The sequence below is a fragment of the Rhinopithecus roxellana genome, chromosome 10 (assembly GCF_007565055.1).
Source record: "Rhinopithecus roxellana isolate Shanxi Qingling chromosome 10, ASM756505v1, whole genome shotgun sequence".
NCBI classification, from domain to species: domain Eukaryota; kingdom Metazoa; phylum Chordata; class Mammalia; order Primates; family Cercopithecidae; genus Rhinopithecus; species Rhinopithecus roxellana.
Window position 1 is genome coordinate 68,603,277 of NC_044558.1, and position 23,842 is coordinate 68,627,118.

General features: G+C 40.2%; 1 protein-coding gene across 4 annotated transcripts in view; it reads right to left on the reverse strand.

Moving 5' to 3' along the window:
- ANO6 (anoctamin 6) overlaps positions 1-23,842 on the reverse strand; it is a 228,461-nt gene that overhangs the window by 34,114 nt on the left and 170,505 nt on the right. For all 4 annotated transcript variants that reach the window (XM_030938982.1, XM_030938983.1, XM_010382272.2 and 1 more), the window contains 3 exons: positions 22,198-22,258; positions 11,408-11,550; positions 9,212-9,289 (listed from right to left, as the gene is read on the reverse strand). In XM_030938982.1, coding sequence (XP_030794842.1) covers positions 9,212-9,289; positions 11,408-11,550; positions 22,198-22,258 — 282 coding nt within the window. The remainder of the gene's footprint in view (positions 1-9,211; positions 9,290-11,407; positions 11,551-22,197; positions 22,259-23,842) is intronic.

Sequence of the window (23,842 nt, forward strand, 5' to 3'; positions counted from 1 at the left end):
GGGGGGCTGAGGCGGGCCAATCATGATGTCAGGAGTTCCAGACCAGTTTGGCCAACATGGTGAAACCCCATCTCTCCTAAAAATACAAAAATTAGCTGGGCGTGGTGGCAGGTGCCTGTAATCCCAGCTACTCGGGAGGCTGAGGCAGGAGAATCGCTTGAACACGGGAGGCGGAGGTTGCGGTGAGCTGAGACCGCGGCATTGCACTCCATCCAGCCTGGGTGACAGAGCGAGAATCCGTCTCAAACAAAGAACCTCTCTTTGCTTGGAAGATGTGACATTTGAAATGCTGCAGCCATTCTGGTATCATAAGGAAGTGTCCAGACCCACCAAGCCCAGGAGGCCAGTTGACACAGGATGAAGGTTACAAAACAGAGCCCTTGATAATATCTGGTCTGCAGTATCTGGATTTGACTGGAGCCATACCTCAGGCCTGGAATTTTCAGTTTCAGAAAATAAATAGGTGGAAAGAAAAAAATCCCACCTTCCCCTCTTTTGCTGTTGCTTAAACCAACTGAAGACCGATTTTCTGCCAACCGTAACTGCAAGATTCCTAACAAAAATGACATTAAATAGGAAAAAATTTATCTACTATCTACATGTGGGCACAATTCCTTCAGGATTATGTATGCATTGTATGCATATTTAAAACCACTTTACGTATTTTATCCTTCCCTTAAACGTATCATAAACCATAAGCATTTTTATATGCCTTAAAATATTTTCATGACCATACTTTCTCATGGCCGCACAACATTCCACTGTTTGAAGGGTGAGAAGTAGAATATTTTGGTTGATATATATGTTTATGTGTATATAAATATATACATAAAATGTTAAAAGTATGTGAAAAAACCTTACTGACCTTTACTGACCATTTTCAAACATTTCCTGATTGAAAGTCCTAAGAGCTAAATTAGTGGATTAAAGCATATGAATATTCTTGAAACTTGAAACACAACTGCTAAGCTGCCTTCTAGGAAGCTGAAGCAGTATAGAATTACAATAGTCTTGTGTCGGAGTAGTTGACTGTTGCACTTCATCATCACACTGAGCCCTATTATTCAAGAGGTGAAAAATCATATCTCATTTTAATGTGAATGGATTTAATCACTATTAAGATTTGGCATTTTGTAATGCTCACTGGTCATTATATTTTTCCTTTGTAAATGCATATTTATGTTCTGTTTCTTTAGCCGCTGAGATCTTTGGGGTTATATTCTAGGTGATCTGGCCTCTATGTATTAAAGGTATTGACCTCTTGTTTGCCTTATTGTTAACAAATATATCTTCTGGTATTTTATTTACATTTAGGATACTTTTGATGTATGGAAATATTTAAATGTTTTCCTCTGAAACTTTTTCTATTGCTAGTAAGTTTAGAAAATCTTTTTACATCTAAAGGTCATATATTCATCAAATTTATTTGTAGTTTTAAACTTTTCTAAGTACTTTAATTTCTAGGGTACATGTGCACAACGTGCAGGTTTGTTACATATGTATACATGTGTCATGTTGGTGTGCTGCACCCATCAACTCATCATTCACATTAGGTATTTCTCCTAATGCTATGCCTCCCCTAGCCCCCAACCGCCTGACAGGCCCCGGTGTGTGATATTCCCCACCCTGTGTCTAAGTGATCTCATTGTTCAATTCCCACCTATGAGTGAGAACATGCGGTGTTTCATTTTCTGTCCTGTGATAGTTTGCTCAGAATGATGGTTTCCAGCTTCATCCATGTCCCTGCAAAGGATGTGAACTCATCCTTTTTTATGGCTGCCTACTATTCCATGGTGTTTACGTGCCACATTTTCTTAATCCAGTCTCATTGATGGACATTTGGGTTGGTTCCAAGTCTTTGCTATTGTGAATAGTGCCACAATAAACATGTGTGCATGTTTTTTTTATAGTCGTATGATTTATAATCCTTTGGGTATATATCCAGTAATGGGACTGCTGGGTCAAATGGTAATTCTAGTTCTAGATCCTTGAGGAATCGCCACACTGTCTTCCACAATGGTTGAACTAGTTTACACTCCCACCAACAGTGTAAAAGCGTTCCTATTTCTCCACATCCTCTCCAGCATCTGCTGTTTCCTGACTTTTCAATGATTGCCATTGTAACTGGTGTGAGATGGTATCTCATTGTGGTTTTGATTTGCATTTCTCTGATGACCAATGATGATGAACATTTTTTCATGTGTCTGTTGGCTGCATAGATGTTTTCTTTTGAAAAGTGTCTGTTTGTGTGCTTTGCCTACTTTTTGATGGGGTTTTTCCTTGTAAATTTGTTTGAGTTCTTTGTAGATTCTGGATATTAGCCCTTTGTCAGATGAGTAGATTGCAAAAATTTTCAATTCTGTAGGTTGCCTGTTCACTCTGATGGTAGTTTCTTTTGCTATGCAGAAGCTCTTTAGTTTAATTCAATCCCATATGTCTATTTTGGCTTTTGTTGCCAGTTGTTTTTGGTGTTTTAGTCATGAAGTCCTTGTCCATGCCTATGTTCTGAGTGGTACTGCCTAGGTTTTCTTCTAGGGTTTTTATGGTTTTAGGTCTAAACATTTAAGTCTTTAATCTATCTTGAATTAATTTTTGTATAAGGTGTAAGGAAGGGATCCAGTTTCAGCTTTCTACATATGGCTAGCCAGTTTTCCCAGCACCATTTATTAAATAGGGAATCCTTTCTCCATTTCTTGTTTTTGTCAGGTTTGTCAAAGATCAGATGGTTGTAGATGTGTGACACTGTTTCTAAGGCCTCTGTTTTGTTCCAATGGTCTATATATCTGTTTTGGTAACAGTGCCATGCTATTTTGGTTACTGTAGCCTTGCAGTATAGTTTGAAGTCAGGTAGCGTGATGCCTCCAGCTTTGTTCTTTTGGCTTAGGATTGTCTTGGCAATGCGGGCTCTTTTTTGGTTCCACATGAATTTTGAAGTAGTTTTTTCCAATTCCGTGAAGAAAGTCATTGGTAGCTTAATGGGGATGGCATTGAATCTATAAATTACCTTGGGCAGTATGGCCATTTTCAGGATATTGATTCTTCCTATCCATGAGCATGGAATATTCTTCCATTTGTTTGTGTTCTCTTTTATTTTGGGCAGTGGTTTGTAGTTCTCCTTGAAGTGGTCCTTTACATCCCTTGTAAATTGAATTCCTAGGTATTTTATTCTCTTTGTAGCAATTGTGAATGGGAGTTCACTCATGATTTAGCTGTTTGTCTGTTAATGGTGTATAGGAATGCTTGTGATGTTTGCACATTGATTTTGTATACTGAGACTTTGCTGAAGCTTCTTATCAGCTTTTGGAGATTTTGGAATGAGGTAATGGGGTTTTCTAAAAATATACAATCATGTCATCTGCAAACAGGGACAATTTGGCTTCCTCTTTTCCTAACTGAATAACCTGTATTTCTTTCTCTTACCTGACTACCCTGACCAGAACTTCCAACACTATGTTGAATGGGAGTGGTAAGAGAGGGTATCCTTGTCTTGTGCTGGTTTTCAAAGGGAATGCTTCCAGTTTTTGCCCATTCAGTATGACATTGGCTGTGCGTTTGTCATAAATAGCTCTTATTGGGAAGTGTTCCATAAATACCTAGTTTACTGAGAATTTTTAGCATGAAGGGCTGTTGAATTTTGTTGAAGGTGTTTTCTGTGTCTATTGAGATAATCATGTGGTTTTTGTCATTGGTTCTGTTTATGTGATGGATTACGTTTATTGATTTGCATATGTTGAACAAGCCTTGCATCCCAGGGATGAAGCCGACTTGATTATGGTGGATAAGCTTTTTGATGTGCTGCTGGATTTGGTTTGCCAGTATTTTATTGAGGATTTTTGCATCAATGTTCATCAGGGATATTGGTCTAAAATTCTTTTTGGTTGTGTCTCTGCCAGGCTTTGGTATGAGGATGATGGCTGCAAAAAATGAGTTAGGGAGGATTCCCTCTTCTTCTATTGATTGGAATAGTTTCAGAAGGAATGGTACCAGCTCCTCTTTGTTCCTCTGGTAGAATTCGGCTGTGAATCCGTTTGGTCCTGGACTTTTTTTGGTTGTTAGGCTATTAATTATTGCCTCAATTTCAGAGCCTGTTATTGGTCTATTCAGAGATTCAATTTCTTCCTGGTTTAGTCTTGGGAGAGTGTTTGTGTCCAGGAATTTATTCATTTCTTCTAGATTTTCTAGTTTATTTACACAGAGGTTTTTATAGTATTCTCGGATGGTAGTTTGTATTTCTGTGGGATTGGTGGTGATATCCCCTTTATCTTTTTTTATTGCATCTATTTGATTCTTCTCTCTTTTCTTATTAGTCTTGCTAGAGGTCTATCAATTTTGTTGATCTTTTCAAAAAATCAGCTCCTGGATTCACTGATTTTTTGAAGGGTTTTTTTGTGTCTCTATCTCTTTCAGTTCTGCTCTGATCTTAGTTATTTCTTGCCTTCTGCTAGTTTTTGAATTTGTTTGCTCTTGCTTCTCTAGTTCTTTTCTGATGTTAGGGTGTCGATTTTAGATCTTTCCTGCTTTCTCTTGTGGGCATTTAGTGCTATAAATTTCCCTCTACACACTGCTTTAAATGTGTCCCAGAGATTCTGGTACATTGTGTCTTTGTTCTCACTGATTTCAAAGAACATCTTTATTTCGGCCTTCATTTGTTATTTACCCGGTAGTCATTCAGGAGCAAGTTGGTCAGTTTCCATGTAGTTGAGCAGTTTTGAATAAGTTTCTTAATTCTGAGTTCTAATTTGATTGCACTGTGCTCTGAGAGACTGTTTGTCATGATTTCTGTTCTTTTACATTTGCTGAGGAGTGCTTACTTCCAATTATGTGGTCAATTTTAAAATAAGTGCGATGTGGTGCTAAGAAGAATGTATATTCTGTTGATTTGGGGTGGAGAGTTCTGTAGATGTCTATTAGGTCTGCTTGTTGCAGAGCTGAGTTCAGGTCCTGGATATCCTTGTCAACCTTCTGTCTCATTGATCTAATATTGACAGTGGGGTGTTAAAGTCTCTCATGATTACTGTGTGGGAGTCTAAGTCTCTTTGTAGGTCTGTAAGGACTGGCTTTATGAACCTGGGTGCTCCTGTGTTGGGTGCATATATATTTAGGATAGTTAGCTCTTCTTGCTGAATTGATTCCTTTACCATTATGTAATGGCCTATTTTGTCTTTCTTTTCATCTTTGTTGGTTTGAAGTCTGTTTTATTAGACTAGGATTGCAATCCCTGCTTTTTTTTGCTTTCCATTTGCCTGATAGATCTTCCTCCATCCCTTACTTTGGGCCAACGTGCGTCTTTGCAAGTGAGATGGATCTCCTGAATTCAGCACATTGATGCGTCTTGACTGTTTATCAAATTTGCCAGTCTGTGTCTTTTAATTGCAGCATTTAGCCCATTAACATTTAAGGTTAATATTGTTATGTGTGAATTTGATCCTGTCATTATGACGTTCGCTGGTTATTTTGCCCATTAATTAATGCAGTTTCTTCATAGCATCGATGGTCTTTACAATTTGGCATGTTTTTGCAGTGGCTAGTACTGGTTGTTCATATTTAGTGCTTCCTTCAGGAGCTCTTGTAAGGCAGGTCTGGTGGTGACAAAATCTCTCAGCATTTGCTTGTCGGTAAAGGATTTTATTTCTCCTTCACTTATGAAGCTTAGTTTGGCTGGACAGGAAATTCTGAGTTGAAAATTCTTTTCTTTAAGAATGTTGAATATTGGCCCCCACTCTTTTCTGGCTGTAGGGTTTCTGCCATGAGATGCGTTGTTACTCTGATGGGCTTCCCTTTGTGGGTAACTCGACCTTTCTCTCTGACTGCCCTTAACACTTTTTCCTTCATTTCAACCTTGGTGAATCTGAAAATTATGTGTCTTGAGGTTGCTCTTCTCGAGGAGTATCTTTGTGGTGTTCTCTGTATTTCCTGAATTTGAATGTTGGCCTGCCTTGCTAGTTGGGGAATTTCTCCTGGATAACATCCTGAAGAGTATTTTCCAACTTGGTTCCATTCTCTCCATCACTTTCAGGTACACCAGTCAAACGTAGATTTGGGTTTTTCACATAGATCCATCTTTCTTGGAGGCTTTGTTTCTTTTTCCTCTTTTTTCCTCTAACCTTATTTTCTTGTTTCATTTCATTAATTTGATCTTCAATCACTGATACCCTTTCTTCCACTTTATCGAATCAGCTATTGAAGTTTGTGCATGCGTCACAAAGTTCTCATGCCATGGTTTTCAGCTCCATCGGGTCATTTAAGGTTTTCTCTACACAGTTTATTCTAGTTAGCCATTTGTCTCTTTTTCAAGGTTTTTAGCTTCCTTGCGATGGGTTAGAACATTATCTTTTAGCTCACAGAAGTTTGTTATTACTGACATTCTGAAGCCTACTTCTGTCAACTCATCAAAGTCATTCTCCTTCCAGCTTTGTTCTGTTGCTGGCGAGGAGCTGCAATCCTTTGGAGGAGAAGAGGCGCTCTGGTTTTTAGAATTTTCAGCTTTTCTGCTCTGGTTTCTCCCCATCTTTGTGGTTTTATCTACCTTTGGTCTTTGATGTTGGTGACTTACAGCTGGGGTTTTGGTGTAGATGACCTTTGTGTTGATGTTGATGCTGTTCCTTTCTGTTTGTTAGTTTTCCTTCTGACAGTCAGGTCCCTCAGCTGCAGGTCTGTTGGAGTTTGCTAGAGGTCCACTTCAGACCCTGTTTGCCTGGGTATCACCAGCAGAGGCTGCAGAACAGCAAATACTGCTGCCTGATCCTTCCTCTGGAAGCTTTGTCCCAGAGGGGCAGCCGCCTATATGAGGTGTCTGTCGCTCCAACTGGTAGCTGTCTCCCAGTTAGGCTCCACGGGGGTCAGGACCCACTTGAGGAAGCAGTCTGTCCATTCTCAGAGCTCAAACACCGTGCTGGGAGAACCACTGCTCTCTTCAGAGCTGTCAGACAGGGATGTTTAAGTCTGCAGAAGTTGTCTGCTGTCTTTTGTTCAGCTATGCCCTGTCCACAGAGGTGGAGCCTAGAGGCATTAGGTCTTGTTGAGCTGCAGTTGGCTCCGCCCAGTTTGAGCTTCCTGGCCACTTTGTTTACCTACTAAAGCCTCAGCAATGGCAGATGCCCCTCCCCCAGCCAGGCTGCCACCTTGCAGATGGATCTCAGATTGCTGTGCTAGCAGTAGGCAAGGCTCCGTGGGCGTGGGACCCACCAAGCCAGGCAGGGGAGAGAATCACTTTGTCTGCGGGTTGCTAAGACCTTGGGAAAAGTGCAGTATTTGGGTGGGGGGTGTCCTGTTTGTCCAGGTAATCTGTCACAGCTTCCCTTGGCTAGGAAAGGGAAATCCCCTGACCCCTTGCACTTCCCAGGTGAGGTGACGCCCCACCCTGCTTCAGCTCCCCCTCCATGGGCTGCACCCACTGTCCAACCAATTCCAATGAGATGAACAAGGTACCTCAGTTGGAAATGCAGAAATCACCGGTCTTCTTCGTAGATCATGCTGGGAGCTGCAGACTCGAGCTGTTCCTATTCAGCCATCTTGGCAACTCCCTTTTTAACTTTTTTTTTTGAGATGGACTCTCGCTCTGTCACCCAGGCTGGAGCACTGTGGTGCAATCTCGGCTCCCTGCAACCTCCACCTCCTGGACTCAAGCAATTTGCCCGGCTTCAGTCTCCCAAGAAGCTGAGATTATAGGTGCATGCCTGGCTAATTTTTGTATTTTTAGTAAAGATGAGGTTTCGCCATGTTAGCTAGGCTGATCTCGAACTCCTGACCTCAGGTGATCTGCCACCTTGGCCTCCCAAAGTGCTGAGATTACAGGCATGAGCCACCGCTCCTGGCCTTTAATTTTTTTTTAATGTTTTTGAAATTTATTATAGTATATGTTTTAAAGTAAGACTTTAATGTTTACTGTCCCCCCCAAATTGCTAACAAGTATTCCATTACCATTTATTGCATAATCTCCAGTAGTCTGATGGATTTATAATGCCTCTTTTCTGACATATTACATTTTTATTGCTATCAAGGGCTATTTCTAGGCTTCATGTGCTATTCTTGAATCTGGCTGTTCTTGAGCCAATTAAAACTCACACTAGGCTGGGCACGGTGGCTCAAGCCTGTAATCCCAGCACTTTGGGAGGCCGAGACGGGCGGATCACGAGGTCAGGAGATCGAGACCATCCTGGCTAACACGGTGAAACTCCGTCTCTACTAAAAAAAATACAAAAATCTAGCCGGGCGAGGTGGCGGGCGCCTGTAGTCCCAGCTACTGCGGAGGCTGAGGCAGGAGAATGGCGTAAACCCGGGAGGCAGAGCTTGCAGTGAGCTGAGATCCGGCCACTGCACTCCAGCCTGGGCGACAGAGCGAGACTCCGTCTCAAAAAAAAAAAAAAAAAAAAACCTCACACTAACTTATTACATCACTAATATGATTCCATCAATAAGCCCAAAACTAACTTAATAAGTACTGATATTTTACCAAAAATGTGTTTCTATCTAGAATCATTCATTTAATCATTCATTCAGATTCTTTATAACTTTCAATAGTTTTTATGTTTTGATAGTTCCTATTATCTTTCTGTTAAGGGTATTCCTAGACATTTTATTTATTTATTTTTGCGATGGAGTCTTGCGCTGTCACCCAGTTGAGTGCAGTGGCATGATTTTTGCTCATTGCAACCGTCTTCTGGGTTCAAGTAATTCTTATGCCTCAGCCTCCCGAGTAGTTGGGACTACAGGTGTGTGCCACCACACCTGGCTAATTTTTATATTTTTAGTAGTGACAAAGTTTCATCATGTTGGCCAGGCTGGTCTTGACTCCTGACCTCAGGTGATCTGCCCTCCTCAGCCTCCCAAAGTGCTGGGATTAGAGGCATGAGCCACCGCCCCCAGCCAACATTTTGATTGTTGCTGTTGGAAAATTTTAGAATTCTTAATGCTTTCCATTTGGTCTTCACCAGAAACTGGAAAATCCGGAATCACTGATTTAAACAGATGAGGTGAAAAGAACTAGAAGAACCATTGTGAACAGATAAGGTATCTTGAACCTTGGGAGTTGTTCCATGTGGTGGCTAAAATAGTTCTCTGGAAACATCTGCCTGTCTGTCTCTCTCTCTGAGACCATATAGTTTCCAGGTTCAGCACTTAGTTTCCTCAACATTTAAAATTAGATATTAAAAAATCTGTTATATAATGAAAACATTTTTAATCATTCAAAACATTTTTGTGATAGAATTACCCAGAAAAAGACAGCACTTGCACAGAGGGTTATCCGTATACATTTTCCCCAGGCAGTAAAAGGAATACGTTCTTCTTCCTAATTACAAAAACAAAAAAGTTTAGTCAATCAAGGGATTATGGTAATAAAATTATTTTTCTCCTGACTGGCCAATAAATCTTAGATTTAATTTTAAAAAATTAGTTTGCAAGCATAGTCTCCTTACTCATAATTGCACTTTTTTGTTAATAATTTCAAAGTCACACATCACAAAACATGTGCAGTGTTCATTTTAATAAGTTTTTGGAACATGCAAGCATGAATAAACTGTTTATTGGCCATGACCTGAGCTCAGGAATCTGGGTGTCTGATGGTGCCATGCTGCAAAGCTAAATTCTGGGCTTGTCTTAGGTTTTAGAAATCACTGATGATAGCGCAGAGCCCAGGCAGAACAAAAAGTTTCCTAGATGTCTGCAATACTAGGTATCCACTATGTGTTTCCTGGTTGGGCTTTATATATTTTGAATGATAAATTTTGAATGATAAATTTTTAGAGGATTTCCATTTTATAGTTCATAAAAATATATTTGAGTTCTTAAGAGTAGAAATCAACCCTCTACATGATTCACCTGTATTGTAAGAGCAGCCTAATAATAGCTGCAAATACTTACAGAGTATTTAACTCTGTGCCAGGCATTATTCTAGGTAGCTTCCATACATTAACTCAATCCTTAGCTGCAATCACGAGGAAAGAACTGTATTATTCCCATTTTATAGATGTGGTCACTGAGGCACAGAGAAGTTAACTAATTTGTCCAACATCACCCAACTGGTAAGTTGCTATGTTCAGACATGAACTCTGGCATCAGAGACTTCATTCACCATCACCCTATAAGGCCTCTCTAAACACAGGGAGGGTATGTGGGTAACAAAAATGAAATGAGGAACAACCATAAAGAAAAAGGGACCTTCACTTGCAATATTTTAGCAAGCAACATTTCAAGGGAAACTTAACTTATAAGCTGGCAGTTGTAACTATAAAATTGGCAGGTTTAAATGACCAAATTGTCTTTTCTTCAGTATTTTTCCCATGTTGCTGGTATTATAAGATTTTTAGTGCTCAAATGACTTCATAAACATCTAATTTTGTTTAAGTTTTGGCTTTCATTTCTGAATATACAATCTTTCAACAACATATGCTTTGACCCTGCCCTCTCTAGTAAACAGCAGGAACTATTCATAATGGGGATTCTTTGAAGCTTGTTACACTGTGAAAGACAAATGTCACTTTCTACAACCTTGTTTTTTTCCCATTTGTAAAAGGAAGAGATTGAACTGTTCCCTCTGGTTCCTTTTAGTGCCAACATTTTGTAAATCTGTGATTCAATTTATAAAACCTATAGTTGGGAACATTTTCAGACATTCTTGGTAAAAGCATTTTCTTTCCAAGAGCTATTCGTATTCAGAACCTACTGTTCTTATGCTGATGACTTCAAGTACAATCAACTCAAAGTTTTCTGCGTTGATGGAAAAGAGCTAGAATGCGGATGATTTAAAAATCATCTTTCAGGGACTTTGGAATATTTATACGGACAGAATACAGTTTTTTATTTTTGGAGCAGTGGTAGCAGCAGCAAATCTACCTTTCCAATGACATAAAATACCTAGCACAGTACCTGAACAGAGTTGGACCCCACAAAATACTTTGCTTCTTCCTCCATCCTTTCTCCAACTTTAGGATAAAGGCCACACTACTTTCTGCACATCCCAACCAGAAGGTGGAGCAGTGACTGAGGCTCACTGCAAGATAAAGGGGCAGCTGGTCTAGGATGAATAAGGGGCTGGAATAATGAAAGTATATGTGAAAAACTGAGAATCAACTATAAAAACCAATGCCTCTTTCCTTATATATGTCACAGTAAAAAATTTTTTTTGTATTTTTACTGTTTTTATGAAAGAAGGGGCCTCATTTATCTCCTGTGGCTACTGTTCTAAGCAGTGCTTCTTCACCTTGGCTGCACATCAGAATCACCAAAGGAGCTTTAAAAAAATCCCTGTGCTCAGAATACCCCCAGGTTACCAAGTACCAGAGTATGTAGTGATGGAACTCAGGCATCAATATTTTTTAAGCTCCCCCAGGTGATTCTAATGTGTGGCCAAGGAGGAGAACCACAGCAGTAAGTAGATTAAACTGCATCTAAATACCACCCTCCTTACCTGAGTAATCTCATTTATCACTACGTGAGTACATCGTGCTTCATATTCTGGTCGGGCTTGTTCTTCCTGCTGTAACTCAACAGTATCCCATTCATACTCAAGTTCTGCCTGGCGTCGCTTCCAAAACTCCAAAAACAAGGTAACTAACAGAGAGACAGAACAGCTTGTGTGGATTTTCGATGATGATTGATGTTTCAGAAATCTGTACTGAATAATATTAATTATCTATTGTACTGGCCTGTTTTCACACTGCTATAAAGAACTACCTGGACTGGGTAATATATAAAGGAAAGCGGTTTAATTGACTTACAGTTCTGCATGGCTGGGGAGGCCTCAGGAAACTTACAATCATGATGTAAGGCAAAGGGGAAGCAAAACACATCTCACATGGCAATAGGAGAGAGAGAGCAAGGGGGAAAGTGCCACAGCTTTAAACCATCATATATCATGAGAACTCACTCACTATCATGAGAACAGGATGTGGGAAATCCACCCCCATGATCCAATTACCTCCTACCAGGCCCCTCCCATGACACATGGGGATTACAATTTGACATGAGATTTGGGTGGGGACGCAGAAACAAACCACATCATCCATAATACTTCTGTATATGGCAAATCAAATCTAAATTATAGGATATACTACTATTTAAAAGGGAAAAACATGATTTTAAAGAAAATGCTGGTAATTTACAACATTATGAAATAGACTATAGCTTCTGGGAAAGGCAATGTGATGGTCAGAAGACATGTGAGTATGTCTGACACTGAAGCATATGTTCCAGCACTTTATTGCCAACTAAAACACAAAAAATGGTCACAGTTCCAAAGGAGCTCATGGTCCATCCTTCATCTGCTTTTCCCCACACGCTCCTTCTTGTACTCTCCTTTCCTTCCTAAGGGCCTAAAGGAGAAGAGGATTTATATGGGATGTCCCAAATAAATTAATATTCACTCATATGGAAAACTGATGTTTTTCTCAATCTTATGTAAAGTATGACTAAAATAATTTTTTTAGGAATCAGAATTTTTAACTTTAAATACTAAATAAAACATTAAATGTTAATTGAAAAATGCAGTTTCAGGGTAAATACCCTATGCCTTTCTTTTAATCAGACTGCTAACCCTAAGTCCTTCCTATAAAGAAATTCTGTAATTACCACTCTTCTATTTACAAACATTCGTTGAGTGTCTACTATCAGCTGGGAATAAAGAGAAAACAAGACACAGTCCCTGCTTCAAGGAGCTCCCTAGGCGTTTGGGAATTATACTGTCCTTGAAGTGACAGGTATAGTTGATTATTAAGAGGGATATGATAAAGGTAAGCACAGGTTGATCTGGGCACATAGAGCCAGAACATTTAACTGGGTGTTTCCGGGAAGGCCATCCCAGAGGAGGGGACCACTGTGATGAGTCCTGAGATGCCTCAGAGCTGATTAGGTGAAAGCGGTGGTGAGTGGAAAACTAAGGCCACCTGTGAGCTGCACATGCAAAGGCAAGGTGGCCAGAGAGCCAGGTACTTTCCCAAAACTGCAAACAATCTGGTAGTAAGTGAAAGGTGTGATGGAGGTGGGGCAGCCAGGTAAGAGCTCTGCAGGGGCACATCACAAAGCGTTTGCTGTGCTTTGAAAGGAGTTTAGAGAGTTTAACGTACAGGTGGAGGAGCCTTTGAAGGTAGTCTAGAGTGAGACTAGGGGCAGGGAGACCTACTGGCAGGTACCTGATGTGGCAGGATCCCTGAGGGATGTTGAGCAGGTAGACAGATGAATGCTGGTATGACAGAATGATGCTATCCAGGTTTCTGGCTCAGGCAATATCCTAAATTCTAGTGGCATTACTTGGAAATAGGAAGTGTGTTAAGAAGGTCAAGTGTGTGGTTTGGTTATGATCAGATGCAATGCATGTGGACTACTCAAGAAGAAATGTCCAGTAGACAGGTAAAAGTTTACAACGTAGGAGGAAGATCTGGGTTGAGCTGGATTTTCACTGTTTCAAGTGGCAACTGGGGCCATGAGAGAAGGAGATTATTAAATGAGGTGCAGGGTAGTAATCACACCCTGGCTGCATGTAAGAAGGACCAGGGAGCTTTTACGGAGTACCGAGCTCAGGTGCCACCCTGTAAATTACGATTTTTGGTCTGGAATGGGGCCTGAACACAGTTGCTTTGCTTTTTGTTGGTTTTGTTTTGTTTTTGAGGTTTAATACGCGGTCAGGGTGGAGACTCACTGAAGTAGAGAGTGAAGAGAGTCAGAATGAAATCATGCAGACCCTGCAGCGGGCAGCCTGAAATGCAGGAGGCAGTCTTGGGATGCACCTGTAAGGAGCAAGAATCCAACACCCCCCAATGGCAAAGACAACTGAACATGTTTAAAAGCACTCACTTCCTAGCAGTGTTTGTTTTGACTACTACTTTTCCAGTAAGTTAGAGTAGAAATAATCTGGATGTTGGAATCAGGATCAAACTGTTGAGTGTTTTATACAGAGGGTGATGGCTACTGAGAAACAACCCAGACATTTGTGCTTCTGTACCTGCCCAAGGGGAAATGAAGTGAGTATTGGCTTCTTTGTCAATGGGATGGAAATCTAGAGGGCACCATGTTCTTTTGTGGACTGAGCTGTGACTGGGTGGTCTTGCTGCCCAGCTGAGCCATGCTGGTCTCAGGTGGCAGATACTCCCCAAAGAGACCCTGTTGGGAGGAATGAGCCACCCATGAACCAACCCTCCTTAGGCTGCATATGAAGCAGTATAACATACACCACCCACTTACTAAAGCTCCCCAAGGTTCTGCATCTCCTTGAAAAACTCCCATACACCTCAATCAACAGAGGACCCTACTTTTTAATCTACCAAGAATCCTAATGCCAGTATTGCATATGCCCCCACCCCTGAAGCTCCCTCCACTCTGTCTCCCTCTCTGTAACTATGAAATCACTCCATTGGTCAGGTGCATTCTCTCAGAAAGGGCACGCTTTATTCCCTATGTCAACCCTTCTTCTGCCCTTCAAAATATTAATACATAGCACTCATGCATCCCAACCTGTATCTGCTTCGAGGTCTACTGTCTATCATACCCACTGGAATGTCACCTTCACATGTGCAGGGATTTGGTTTTCTTCATAGCAGAAGCGCTGGGACATAGTAGGCACATAACGAATGAATGCACTGAATGGACAAACTGAAGGAAACCAGCCAGAAACTGGAGGACCCCCCTACCTGGGGAATCATCCACTCAGAGGTCCCAGCTGACTCCAACTGCTCACCTCTACACATAACCATCCACTCTCCTTATTTCCTGCTATGCTAGTCTACTTGGGCCTTCAGTACCTCCTGTACAGATGTACCTTGATTTGTCATGCTTTACGGATAGTGTTTTTATCTTCTTACAAATTCATGGTTTGTGGCAATCCCACGTTGAGCCTGTATCAATGCCATTTTTCCACAACATGTACCCACTTTGTGTCACATTTTAGTAATTCTCACATTTCAAATTTTTCATTATTACTGTATCTTTTATAGTGGTCTGTGATAAGTGATCTTTGATGTTACTATTGTAATTGTTTTGGGGCAACATGAAGTGCACCTATATAAGATAGCAAAATTAACAAATGTGTGTGTTCTGACCATTCCACTGATTGGCTGCTCCCCCATCTCTCTGCCTCTCTTCTGGCCTCTCTATTCCTTGAGATGCAACAATAGTTGCATCTAACTGCTAACCCAACAATAGTTCCATCTGATGCCATAGTGAAATTAGGCCAATTAATAACCCTACAATGGCTTCAAGGTGTTCAAGTGAAACAAGACTCACACATCTCTCACTTTAAGTGAAAACCAGAAATTATTAAGTTTAGTGAGGAAGGTGTATCGAAAGCTAGGCCTCTTGTGCCAGTTTGCCAAGCTGTGAGTGCAAAGGAAAAGTTCTTGAGGGATATGAAAAGTGCTACTCCATACTGGGTATATACCCAAAGGATTATAAATCATGCTGCTATAAAGACACTTGCACACGTATGTTTATTGCACACTATTCACAATAGCAAAGACTTGGAATCAACCCAAATGTCCATCTGTGACAGACTGGATTAAGAAAATGTGGCACATATACACCATGGAATACTATGCAGCCATAAAAAAGGATGAGTTTGCATCCTTTGTAGGGACATGGATGCAGCTGAAAACCATCATTCTTAGCAAACTATCACAAGAACAGAAAACCAAACACCGCATGTTCTCACTCATAGGTGGGAACTGAACAATGAGATCACTTGAACTCGGGAAGGGGAACATCACACACTGGGGCCTATCATGGGCGGGGGGTGCGGGGAGGGATTGCTTTGGGAGTTATACCTGATATAAATGACGAAGTGATGGGTGCTGATGAGTTGATGGATGCAGCACACCAACATGGCACAAGTATACATATGTAACAAACCTGCACGTTACGCACATGTACCCTAGAACTTAAATAATAATACAAAAAAAAATTTAAAAATCAGATAACATAACTTTTTGGCCAAGTTAAAAAAAAAAAAAAAGGAAAGAAAAGAAAAGTGCTACTCCAGTGAACACACAAATGATAAAAAAGTGAAACAACCTTATTGCTGATAAGGAGAGAGTTTTAATGATCTGGATAGAAGACCAAACCAGCCACAACATTCCCTTCAACCACAGCCTAATTCAGAGCAAGGCCGGAACTCTCTTCCATTCTGTGAACGCTGAGAGAGGTGAGGAAGCTGCAGAAGAAAAGTTTGAAGCTAGCAGAGGCTGGCTCATGAGGTTTAAGGAAAGAAATCATCTCCATAGCATAGAAGTGCAAGGTGAAGTAGCAAGTGCTAACATGCAAGCAGAACAAGTTATCCAGAAGATCTAGCTAAGATCCTTGATGAAGATGGCTACACAACAGACTTTCAAGGTAGATGAAATAGCCTCCCACTGAAGATGTCATCTGGGACTTTCACAGCTAGAGAGGAGAAGTCAATGCCTGCCTTCAGAACTTCCAAGGACAGGCTCACTCTCTCGTTAGGGGCTAATGCAGCTGGTGACTTCATGTTGAAGCCAATGTTCATAGATCATTCCAAAAACCCTAGGGCCTCTAAGAATTATGTGAAATCTACTCTGCCTGTACTCTAAATGGAACAATAGAGCCTAGATGACAGCACATCTGTTTATAACATGGTGTGCTGAATTATTTCAAGCCCATTGTTCACAAAAAATTACTTTTAAAAAAATTACTGCTCATTGGCAATGTATCCACTCACCCAATAACTCTGATGGAGATGTACAGAGATTAGTATTGTTTTCACGGCTATGAACATCCATTCGGCAGCCCATAGATCAAGGAGTCATTTCAACTTTCATATTTTATTATTTAAGAAATACATTTAGTAAGGCTACAGCTGCCATAGATAGTAATTATTTGGCTAGATATTGGCAAAATAAACAGAAATCTTCTGGAAAAGATTCACCATTCTAGATGCCATTTAAGAGCATTCATAATTCATGGGAGGAGGTCAAGATGTCAACATTAACAGGAGTTTAGGAGAAGTTGATTCTAACCCTCATGGATGACTTTGAGAAGTTCAAAACTTCAGTGGAGGAAGTCACTGCAGATGTGGTAGAAAGAGCAAGAGGAACTAGAAATGGAGTCTGAAGATGTGACTGAACTGCTGTAGTCTCATGATCAAACTTGAAGGAATGAGAAGTTGCTTTTTATGGATCTGCAAAGAAAGTGGTTTCTTGAGATGAAATCTACTCCTGGTGAAGATGCTGTCATTACTGAAATGACAACAAAGGATTTAGAATATTATACAAACTTAGTTGATAAAGCTGCAGCAGGGTTTGAGAGGATTGATTCCAATTTTCAAAGAAGTTCTACTATGGGTAAAATACTACCATTACAGCATCACATGCTAGATAACTCTTGTGAAACAAGAGTGCACTAATGTGGCAAACTTTATTGTTGTCTTATTTTAAGAAATTGGCATAGCCACCTAAACCTTCAGCAACCATCCTGCTAATCAGTGAGTAGCCATCAACACCGAGGCAAGACCAGCCCCCAGCAAAAAGATTAACATTCTCTAAAGGCTCAGATGATTGTCAGCATTTCAGTAATAAAGTATTTTTAAGGTATGTACATTTTTTGACAATGCTACGCACACTCACTAGACTACAGTATGGTATAACCATAACTTTGATATGCACTGAGAAACAAAAAATTTGTGTGGCTCCCTTTACTGTGATATTCGCCTTTTTGTGGTGGTCTGGAACCTAACCCACAGTATCTCTGAGGTATTCCTGTACCCAGCAAGAGGCCAGGATAACCCCAGATGGAGAATATACCATGAAGCATTGACAGTTTACTGGTGAGATCAAGCTTGAGCACCCTGACTGTGGGGAGGGGTGCAGGGTCAACAGCTGAAGGAATTATCATGTGTACTCTTCTACTTTACAGACTGCAAACATACTCTTCCAGCAGAACCATTTTTTAAGGATGCTGTGACTAAGCACATTAAAATCTTGGTGCACTTTGACACTTATAGGCATAAATGAAAAACTGGTACTTATAAGCCTGTTAAAATTAGGCTGGAAGACTGGTGGCTTCTTATTTCTGCGCTAGAAAGAAGGGTCTGCACCTGTGTCACATGAGGTAGAACCAAGGAGACTAAACTGACAGTTTCTAACCCATTCTCATTTTTTTTCACAGCACCAAACAAAATAATGCAACTATATCAGTAAAAACCAAATTTCTGCATCTTTCTAAAAGCTTGCTGCAACTTCATTAATATACACTGTATTTTGTCATCAATCTAAAGACTAATAGCCAAATTATTGGCAGAACTCTTATTCTATGCTTCTCACTTTCTGTCTATGGGGCTTTAGATAATTGGCCCCTGAGTGTCATCTTTAGATAACTCACTCCCTGAGTGTCATCTTCTTCATCTTTAAAACTGGAGTGTGATAGCCACTCATTTACTCAGTACCTATCTAGTATCTATCTCATATCTATCCAATATCAACTAGGAGATAATTCATGAACACATTCTTAACTTTTCTCACAAAGAGCAACATAAGCAATTCTAGTCGGTGCTATAAGGGAAGAACAGTGGATGCCCTCTTCCCTCTTCCCTGAACTTTAACATATGCTTCTGTTTACCAAATTCTGAACTATAGGAAGCAGTTCTGCCTGGGAAGTGATAGAATTGCAATGCAAGCAAGACATAGCCTGGTGAGAAATAATGAGCTGTTAGCAAATCCTCAGCCTTGAAGGAAAACCCCTGGGAGTTGCAGCAATGGGAGAGTGTTTTAGTTCCTTACTTCACTCAGCCTCAGATTCTGCCGGGTCTATGGAAGGCACTGCTAACCTAATAGTCACCCAGTGTTTTGGAGTACTCCTGGGCCACGTCAGTGCTGACTCACAATGCTGTGTGTCCCAGATTGAGGGCACCAGGCCCTGGGGTGACCGTGCATGATCACAGACAGAAATTTCTGTTCTGTATCTTTTGCTCTCTTCCCCTGCAATAAGACATCTGACAGAACTCCAGTAGGGAGCACTGCACTTCTGTTCTCTGGCAAACCAGAGGTGCTGATTAGACACATTTAAAACTCTTACATCAACATATAATGAGAAAAGAGAAAGGTTGTCTGGAACTTGGAGATCAATAACAGCTCTTCCTCTTAATCAGGATATTATTATATCTAAACAAAATATGCATCAGATGAAGAAGATGTCCATATACCCAAAAAGATTTCAGAGCAGTAAAGTGTTAGTGGTGTTATATCCTGCATTGTCTAAGGACAAGACACATTCTGGTAGATGGGAATGTTCTGGTTGCTGTAAGAGTTTGCTGCTGAAGGTCTAGGATGTTTTAACAGGCCTCGAAACTATTTAGGCCTCATAACCCACAGAGGCACAGGAGTTAGATTAACTCACTCAGCCTTTATTGCAACTTTTTTTCTTTTAGATGGAGTCTCACACTGTCGCCCAGGCTGGAGTGCAGTAGTGATCTTGGCTCACTGTAACCTCTGTCTCCCGGATTCAAGAAATTCTCGTGCCTCAGCCTCCAGCTGGGATTACAGGTGTGCACCATCACACCTATCTAATTTTTGTATTTTTAGTAGAGGCGGGGTTTCACCATGTTGGCCAGGCTGGTCTCAAACTCCTGACCTCAGTGATCCACCTGCCTCAGCCTCCCAAAGTGCTGAGATTGCAGGTGTGAGCCACCACACCCAGTCGTTTATTCCAACTTCCTAATTCAAAGGCTAGAAACTCTGTTGCAGCTAGGGTTCCAGATCTGATTTTTTAAAATGCCTGTCAGAAGCATCTGTATGTCACTTAAGTCAGAAACTGGGCTGAATGGAGTCAGGGTGGTGGTAGCAGGAGCTGCATTATTTTGCTGGTGTGGACCCAGCAGAAGCAGCACAGGTCTGAAAGTAACAGTCACAGCAGCTGTTTTCTGATCCCCAGTGCAGCTAGTTAGGCTTCCTGATTCCCCAGGTCCTCAGTGAGCCAGATGACTGGTGGTTTTCTGGAAATAACTAGGCCTAGTTTAGAACTCACCCCTCAAAGGTGAAAATTAAACATTGCAGTCATGTAGCCAAGAGTCTGATCCAGGGAGAATCAGGTATAAGTAGGCAAGATGCAACAAGGAAGGGAGTGGGCAGGATGCGTTTAGAACTTTTAACTTCAACCATGGGTTGGTGGTTAGGACTCTATGAATCAGTATGAACAGGTGTGCTGCCTTGTCCTAAAAGGATGGACATTTTTAAGGTAAGTATATGATTTATATTATATTGATTACAAAAGGTTTTCTACTCTCAACTTTTATAATTTCTAGGGAGCAGAAAAATACTCTAAGTGCCATATGCATCTGGGCACAAAAGAGATGCTGCAGGAACATAATGGTGGTGATATGAATAACTTCATATGAGGCTGTAGCCTGTTTGGTTCTGCAATTTCAGAATTTCTGTAAAGTGGTTCACAGCAGTAGTTCTCAAAGCAGAAGTAACAAGGAAAGCCACACAAAGCACTTAAAAAGTTTATCATACATATCCTTAAAGATATACATATGATGCTACAGGCAGTGCTGAAATACTTTCTGCGTTCTAAAATCAGATAAAATAAAATCAGCAGCTAATGTGTACGTCAGTTCTATAACCATGGTGTAGTTAATGATCAGAGAAGGGAAGGTTAGCTAGGAAATTTGAGGTTTGTCTTTCTAGTGTCAAAATTAACGTTTTTTTGCTTTATTTCAAATGTCTTCTTTAACTGGGGCTATCAGCATCCATTAGTATATGGAGTTCAGTAGATGTGTCAGAATGTTATACAATATGATTCAACGCTGAGAATACAGTTAATAGTTAAAAGTGCTGACCCACGTGTTCAGCACCTAAAGCTCTTACTGGGGAGGGGCGGGGGGGGGGGTCATATTACAGTGCAGGAGCACAGAGGATCTTAATACACAAATTCAATCTTTATTCTTCTATGTGTCAAATATTAGCCAGAGTTTGGTCTCCAGCCAAAACATGCTAAATGGCCAAATGCCAGTGTAACTGATTGGGACGTCTGGTCACCTTACAGTGCATTATCCTTTGAGTGGCAACAAGTGTCTCTAAAAAGTGAGCAAAATAATCGGATTGTCTTTCTGTGACCTGTTTGGTAATTCTTCATAGGCACAATCACTACCAAAGAGAAATACTGCTGAGGACACTGTAAATAACTGATTCTGTGAGATACATACATTGATGTGTCATCCTTTAAAGAACAAGAAACTTGGTTCAGTTTTTTCCTCCGCCTTCCTATAACCTGAATTCTGCTGTTTCTCATACTTACACAATGAAATTGGAAATGCATCTAATTTTGAAAATGGACATTTTTCTTCTATGTTAGAACATTTAGATCAATTAAACATTTAAAGATAATGATAACTGCCTCATTGTATTAATGATGCTATCCCAAAGTAAATAATATAGTGTTATAGTTACCATATGGGAATTAGATCCTGTAGAATTATATCTGTTCTAGTTAGTAAGTAGAGTTTCTTATTATTATACAAGTAGCAGATACTCATTAAATACACGGAAGTGTATGAGGAAGAAAGCTCACCCATAATCACTGTGTTGCTGCCTCCTCCTGACCTCCACTCCCATAAAAGTTAGGTTGTATCACACTGTGAGGGCTGTTGCAATAATGGCTTCCAACAAATCATGCCTCCTACATCCAAGCCACTGGGTAGTACTCCCACTGCCCCACATTGATGCTGGTTTGGCCATATGACTTACTTTGGCTGATGGGACATTAGCTAACTTGGTGCAACAATAGGCTTAAAAATGCATATGCACTGAAGCTCGTCCTCTCTTCTCTTTGGAACCCTGACACCAAGAATCCTGGGCTAGCCTATTTGAAGATGAGACACCATGTAGAGTAGAGAAACCTTCCCAGCCGAGCCCCACAGACCAAACGAGGTTTCTAGTTGCAAGATCGTCTATCCCAGTGGAGCTGCCAGCTTACTAGAGTCAGCTAAGCCAGCCCATGCCTAAAGAACCTCTCAGTTGACCCAGTGAATGATGAGAAATAATAAATATGAGAAAAGAGGTTTGTTGTTTTAAGCTACTATATTTTGATGCAGATTTTAATGTAGTAAAAGCTAACTGATACAATGTCCTCAGTTATAAATGGAATTCTAGGGGAGTTGAAGTCTGGGCAATACAAGGTCCTAAAATTGGGTTACTTTGATAGCCTACATAAAACTGTATAATACTATCAAACTGAGTGCATAAAAAAAAAAAAATAACTTACCCCATACTCCCATAAATACTGCAAAGACTAGGGTTCCAAAACTGTCAAAGATGCACAATTTCTGGAAAATATAAATGACACGAGTCATATCCTCCACTTATTAGGATTCAGTAAATACGAAATGCTTTGTCTATTCTACAGTCTTTAAGTTCTTTTCAAAGCTGATGCCTAGTTTAACAATCATCTATGATCATACATCATTCAATGTATCTACTACATACTTACTAGTGAAATTTGATTCTTTTAAAAGCAAACAATCTTTGCTGTATTAACCAGTGTATTTTCCAATGAAACTTTGCATATCCCACTAAGGAAATAGATATAGTTCCTAGAATTCCACTGAGTTGAAAGCCTCTATTGGGCTTGAATAACAGTCTCTTATGAGCTGTCATAATGGATTTGAGGAAGTAGTATGGCTGTAGGAATACAATGACCCCTAAGCAACTTTTAGATTTATGATTTGTATCTTATCATCATCCCAACCTGGTCAGAGGGTAAGTTTCAGAATTCCTGTTTTTCCTGTTAAGAGACATACAAAGCTGAGGTTTATCTCGAGGTGGCTCTCCTCCAGGAGAGCTCTGTTTTCTTAAACCCCATGACAGCTTTTCTACCATCACTGACAGATGCTTCTACTGGAATAAAGGATGCACAGGTGCTTTTGCTAACATTACAGTGAATACAATGATCATGAATGATCATAACATACCTGGCCAAAGAAGGCTTTATTCACTAGTTCTGCTAAGTTTATCTCTTTGCTAGTATATAAGTAGCCTATCTCCCTCTATGAGTTTCTGGAAAATATTTTAATCAGTTACTATTTTTTCATTAATGAGCAATTTTACATTTCCTAAAAAAATACTATAAAGATAATGGAACAAGTGACAAGCGTATTATATTTACTTTATGACAGATCATATAAAAGGACAGGGACTGGGTAGAAAAAGAAGCTATAGGTTAAAAAAAAAAAAAAAAAGCCTTTTCAAATGTTAAAGAAAACTCAAAGCTGCTTTGAAGTAGAAAGTCTACTTTGTTTTAGGTGATTTTTTTGGGTTGCTCTTTATACTCAAATAAAGTGGATAAACCTTCATCTATGTAAAAACATTACTTCTGCTATTTTCATAAAAGAATAGCTACATTCTCATCCATCTGATTTTCAAGACCCCCCTCAATCATCCACACTGATTGTGATGAGAAAAAGCAAGTATAATCCTTAATTGTCTGTCATCCAATTACTATTCTACAAAACCTCAAGGAAGACAGAATAAATGCACACCTGCTCTGGGGAACAATGCTTTCCACCTACTCCTCTAGTCCCGGGATTCCACAGACCACATATTTCAAATCTTTTACCTTTGACTCTCATGGAACCATCTTCTCCAAGTTAACTTTTAATGCTATGCCTTATCCTTCATTGTAAAACTGTAAGAAAGGTCCCATAGAAAACAGTTCTGCATGTTGTAATGCTATTATCGAAGATTCTGTCCAATGCTACTTCCATTTTAGGAATCAATGCAATCTTCTAAGTATTTGACAACACTCTACTTGCCTTGACACTTCTGCTCACCTACTCCAAAAAGAAAATCCCATCTGTGAATTCTTAGCTCTACTCTTTTGAGAAAACGTCAATGGAAACACTTCTGTCAGT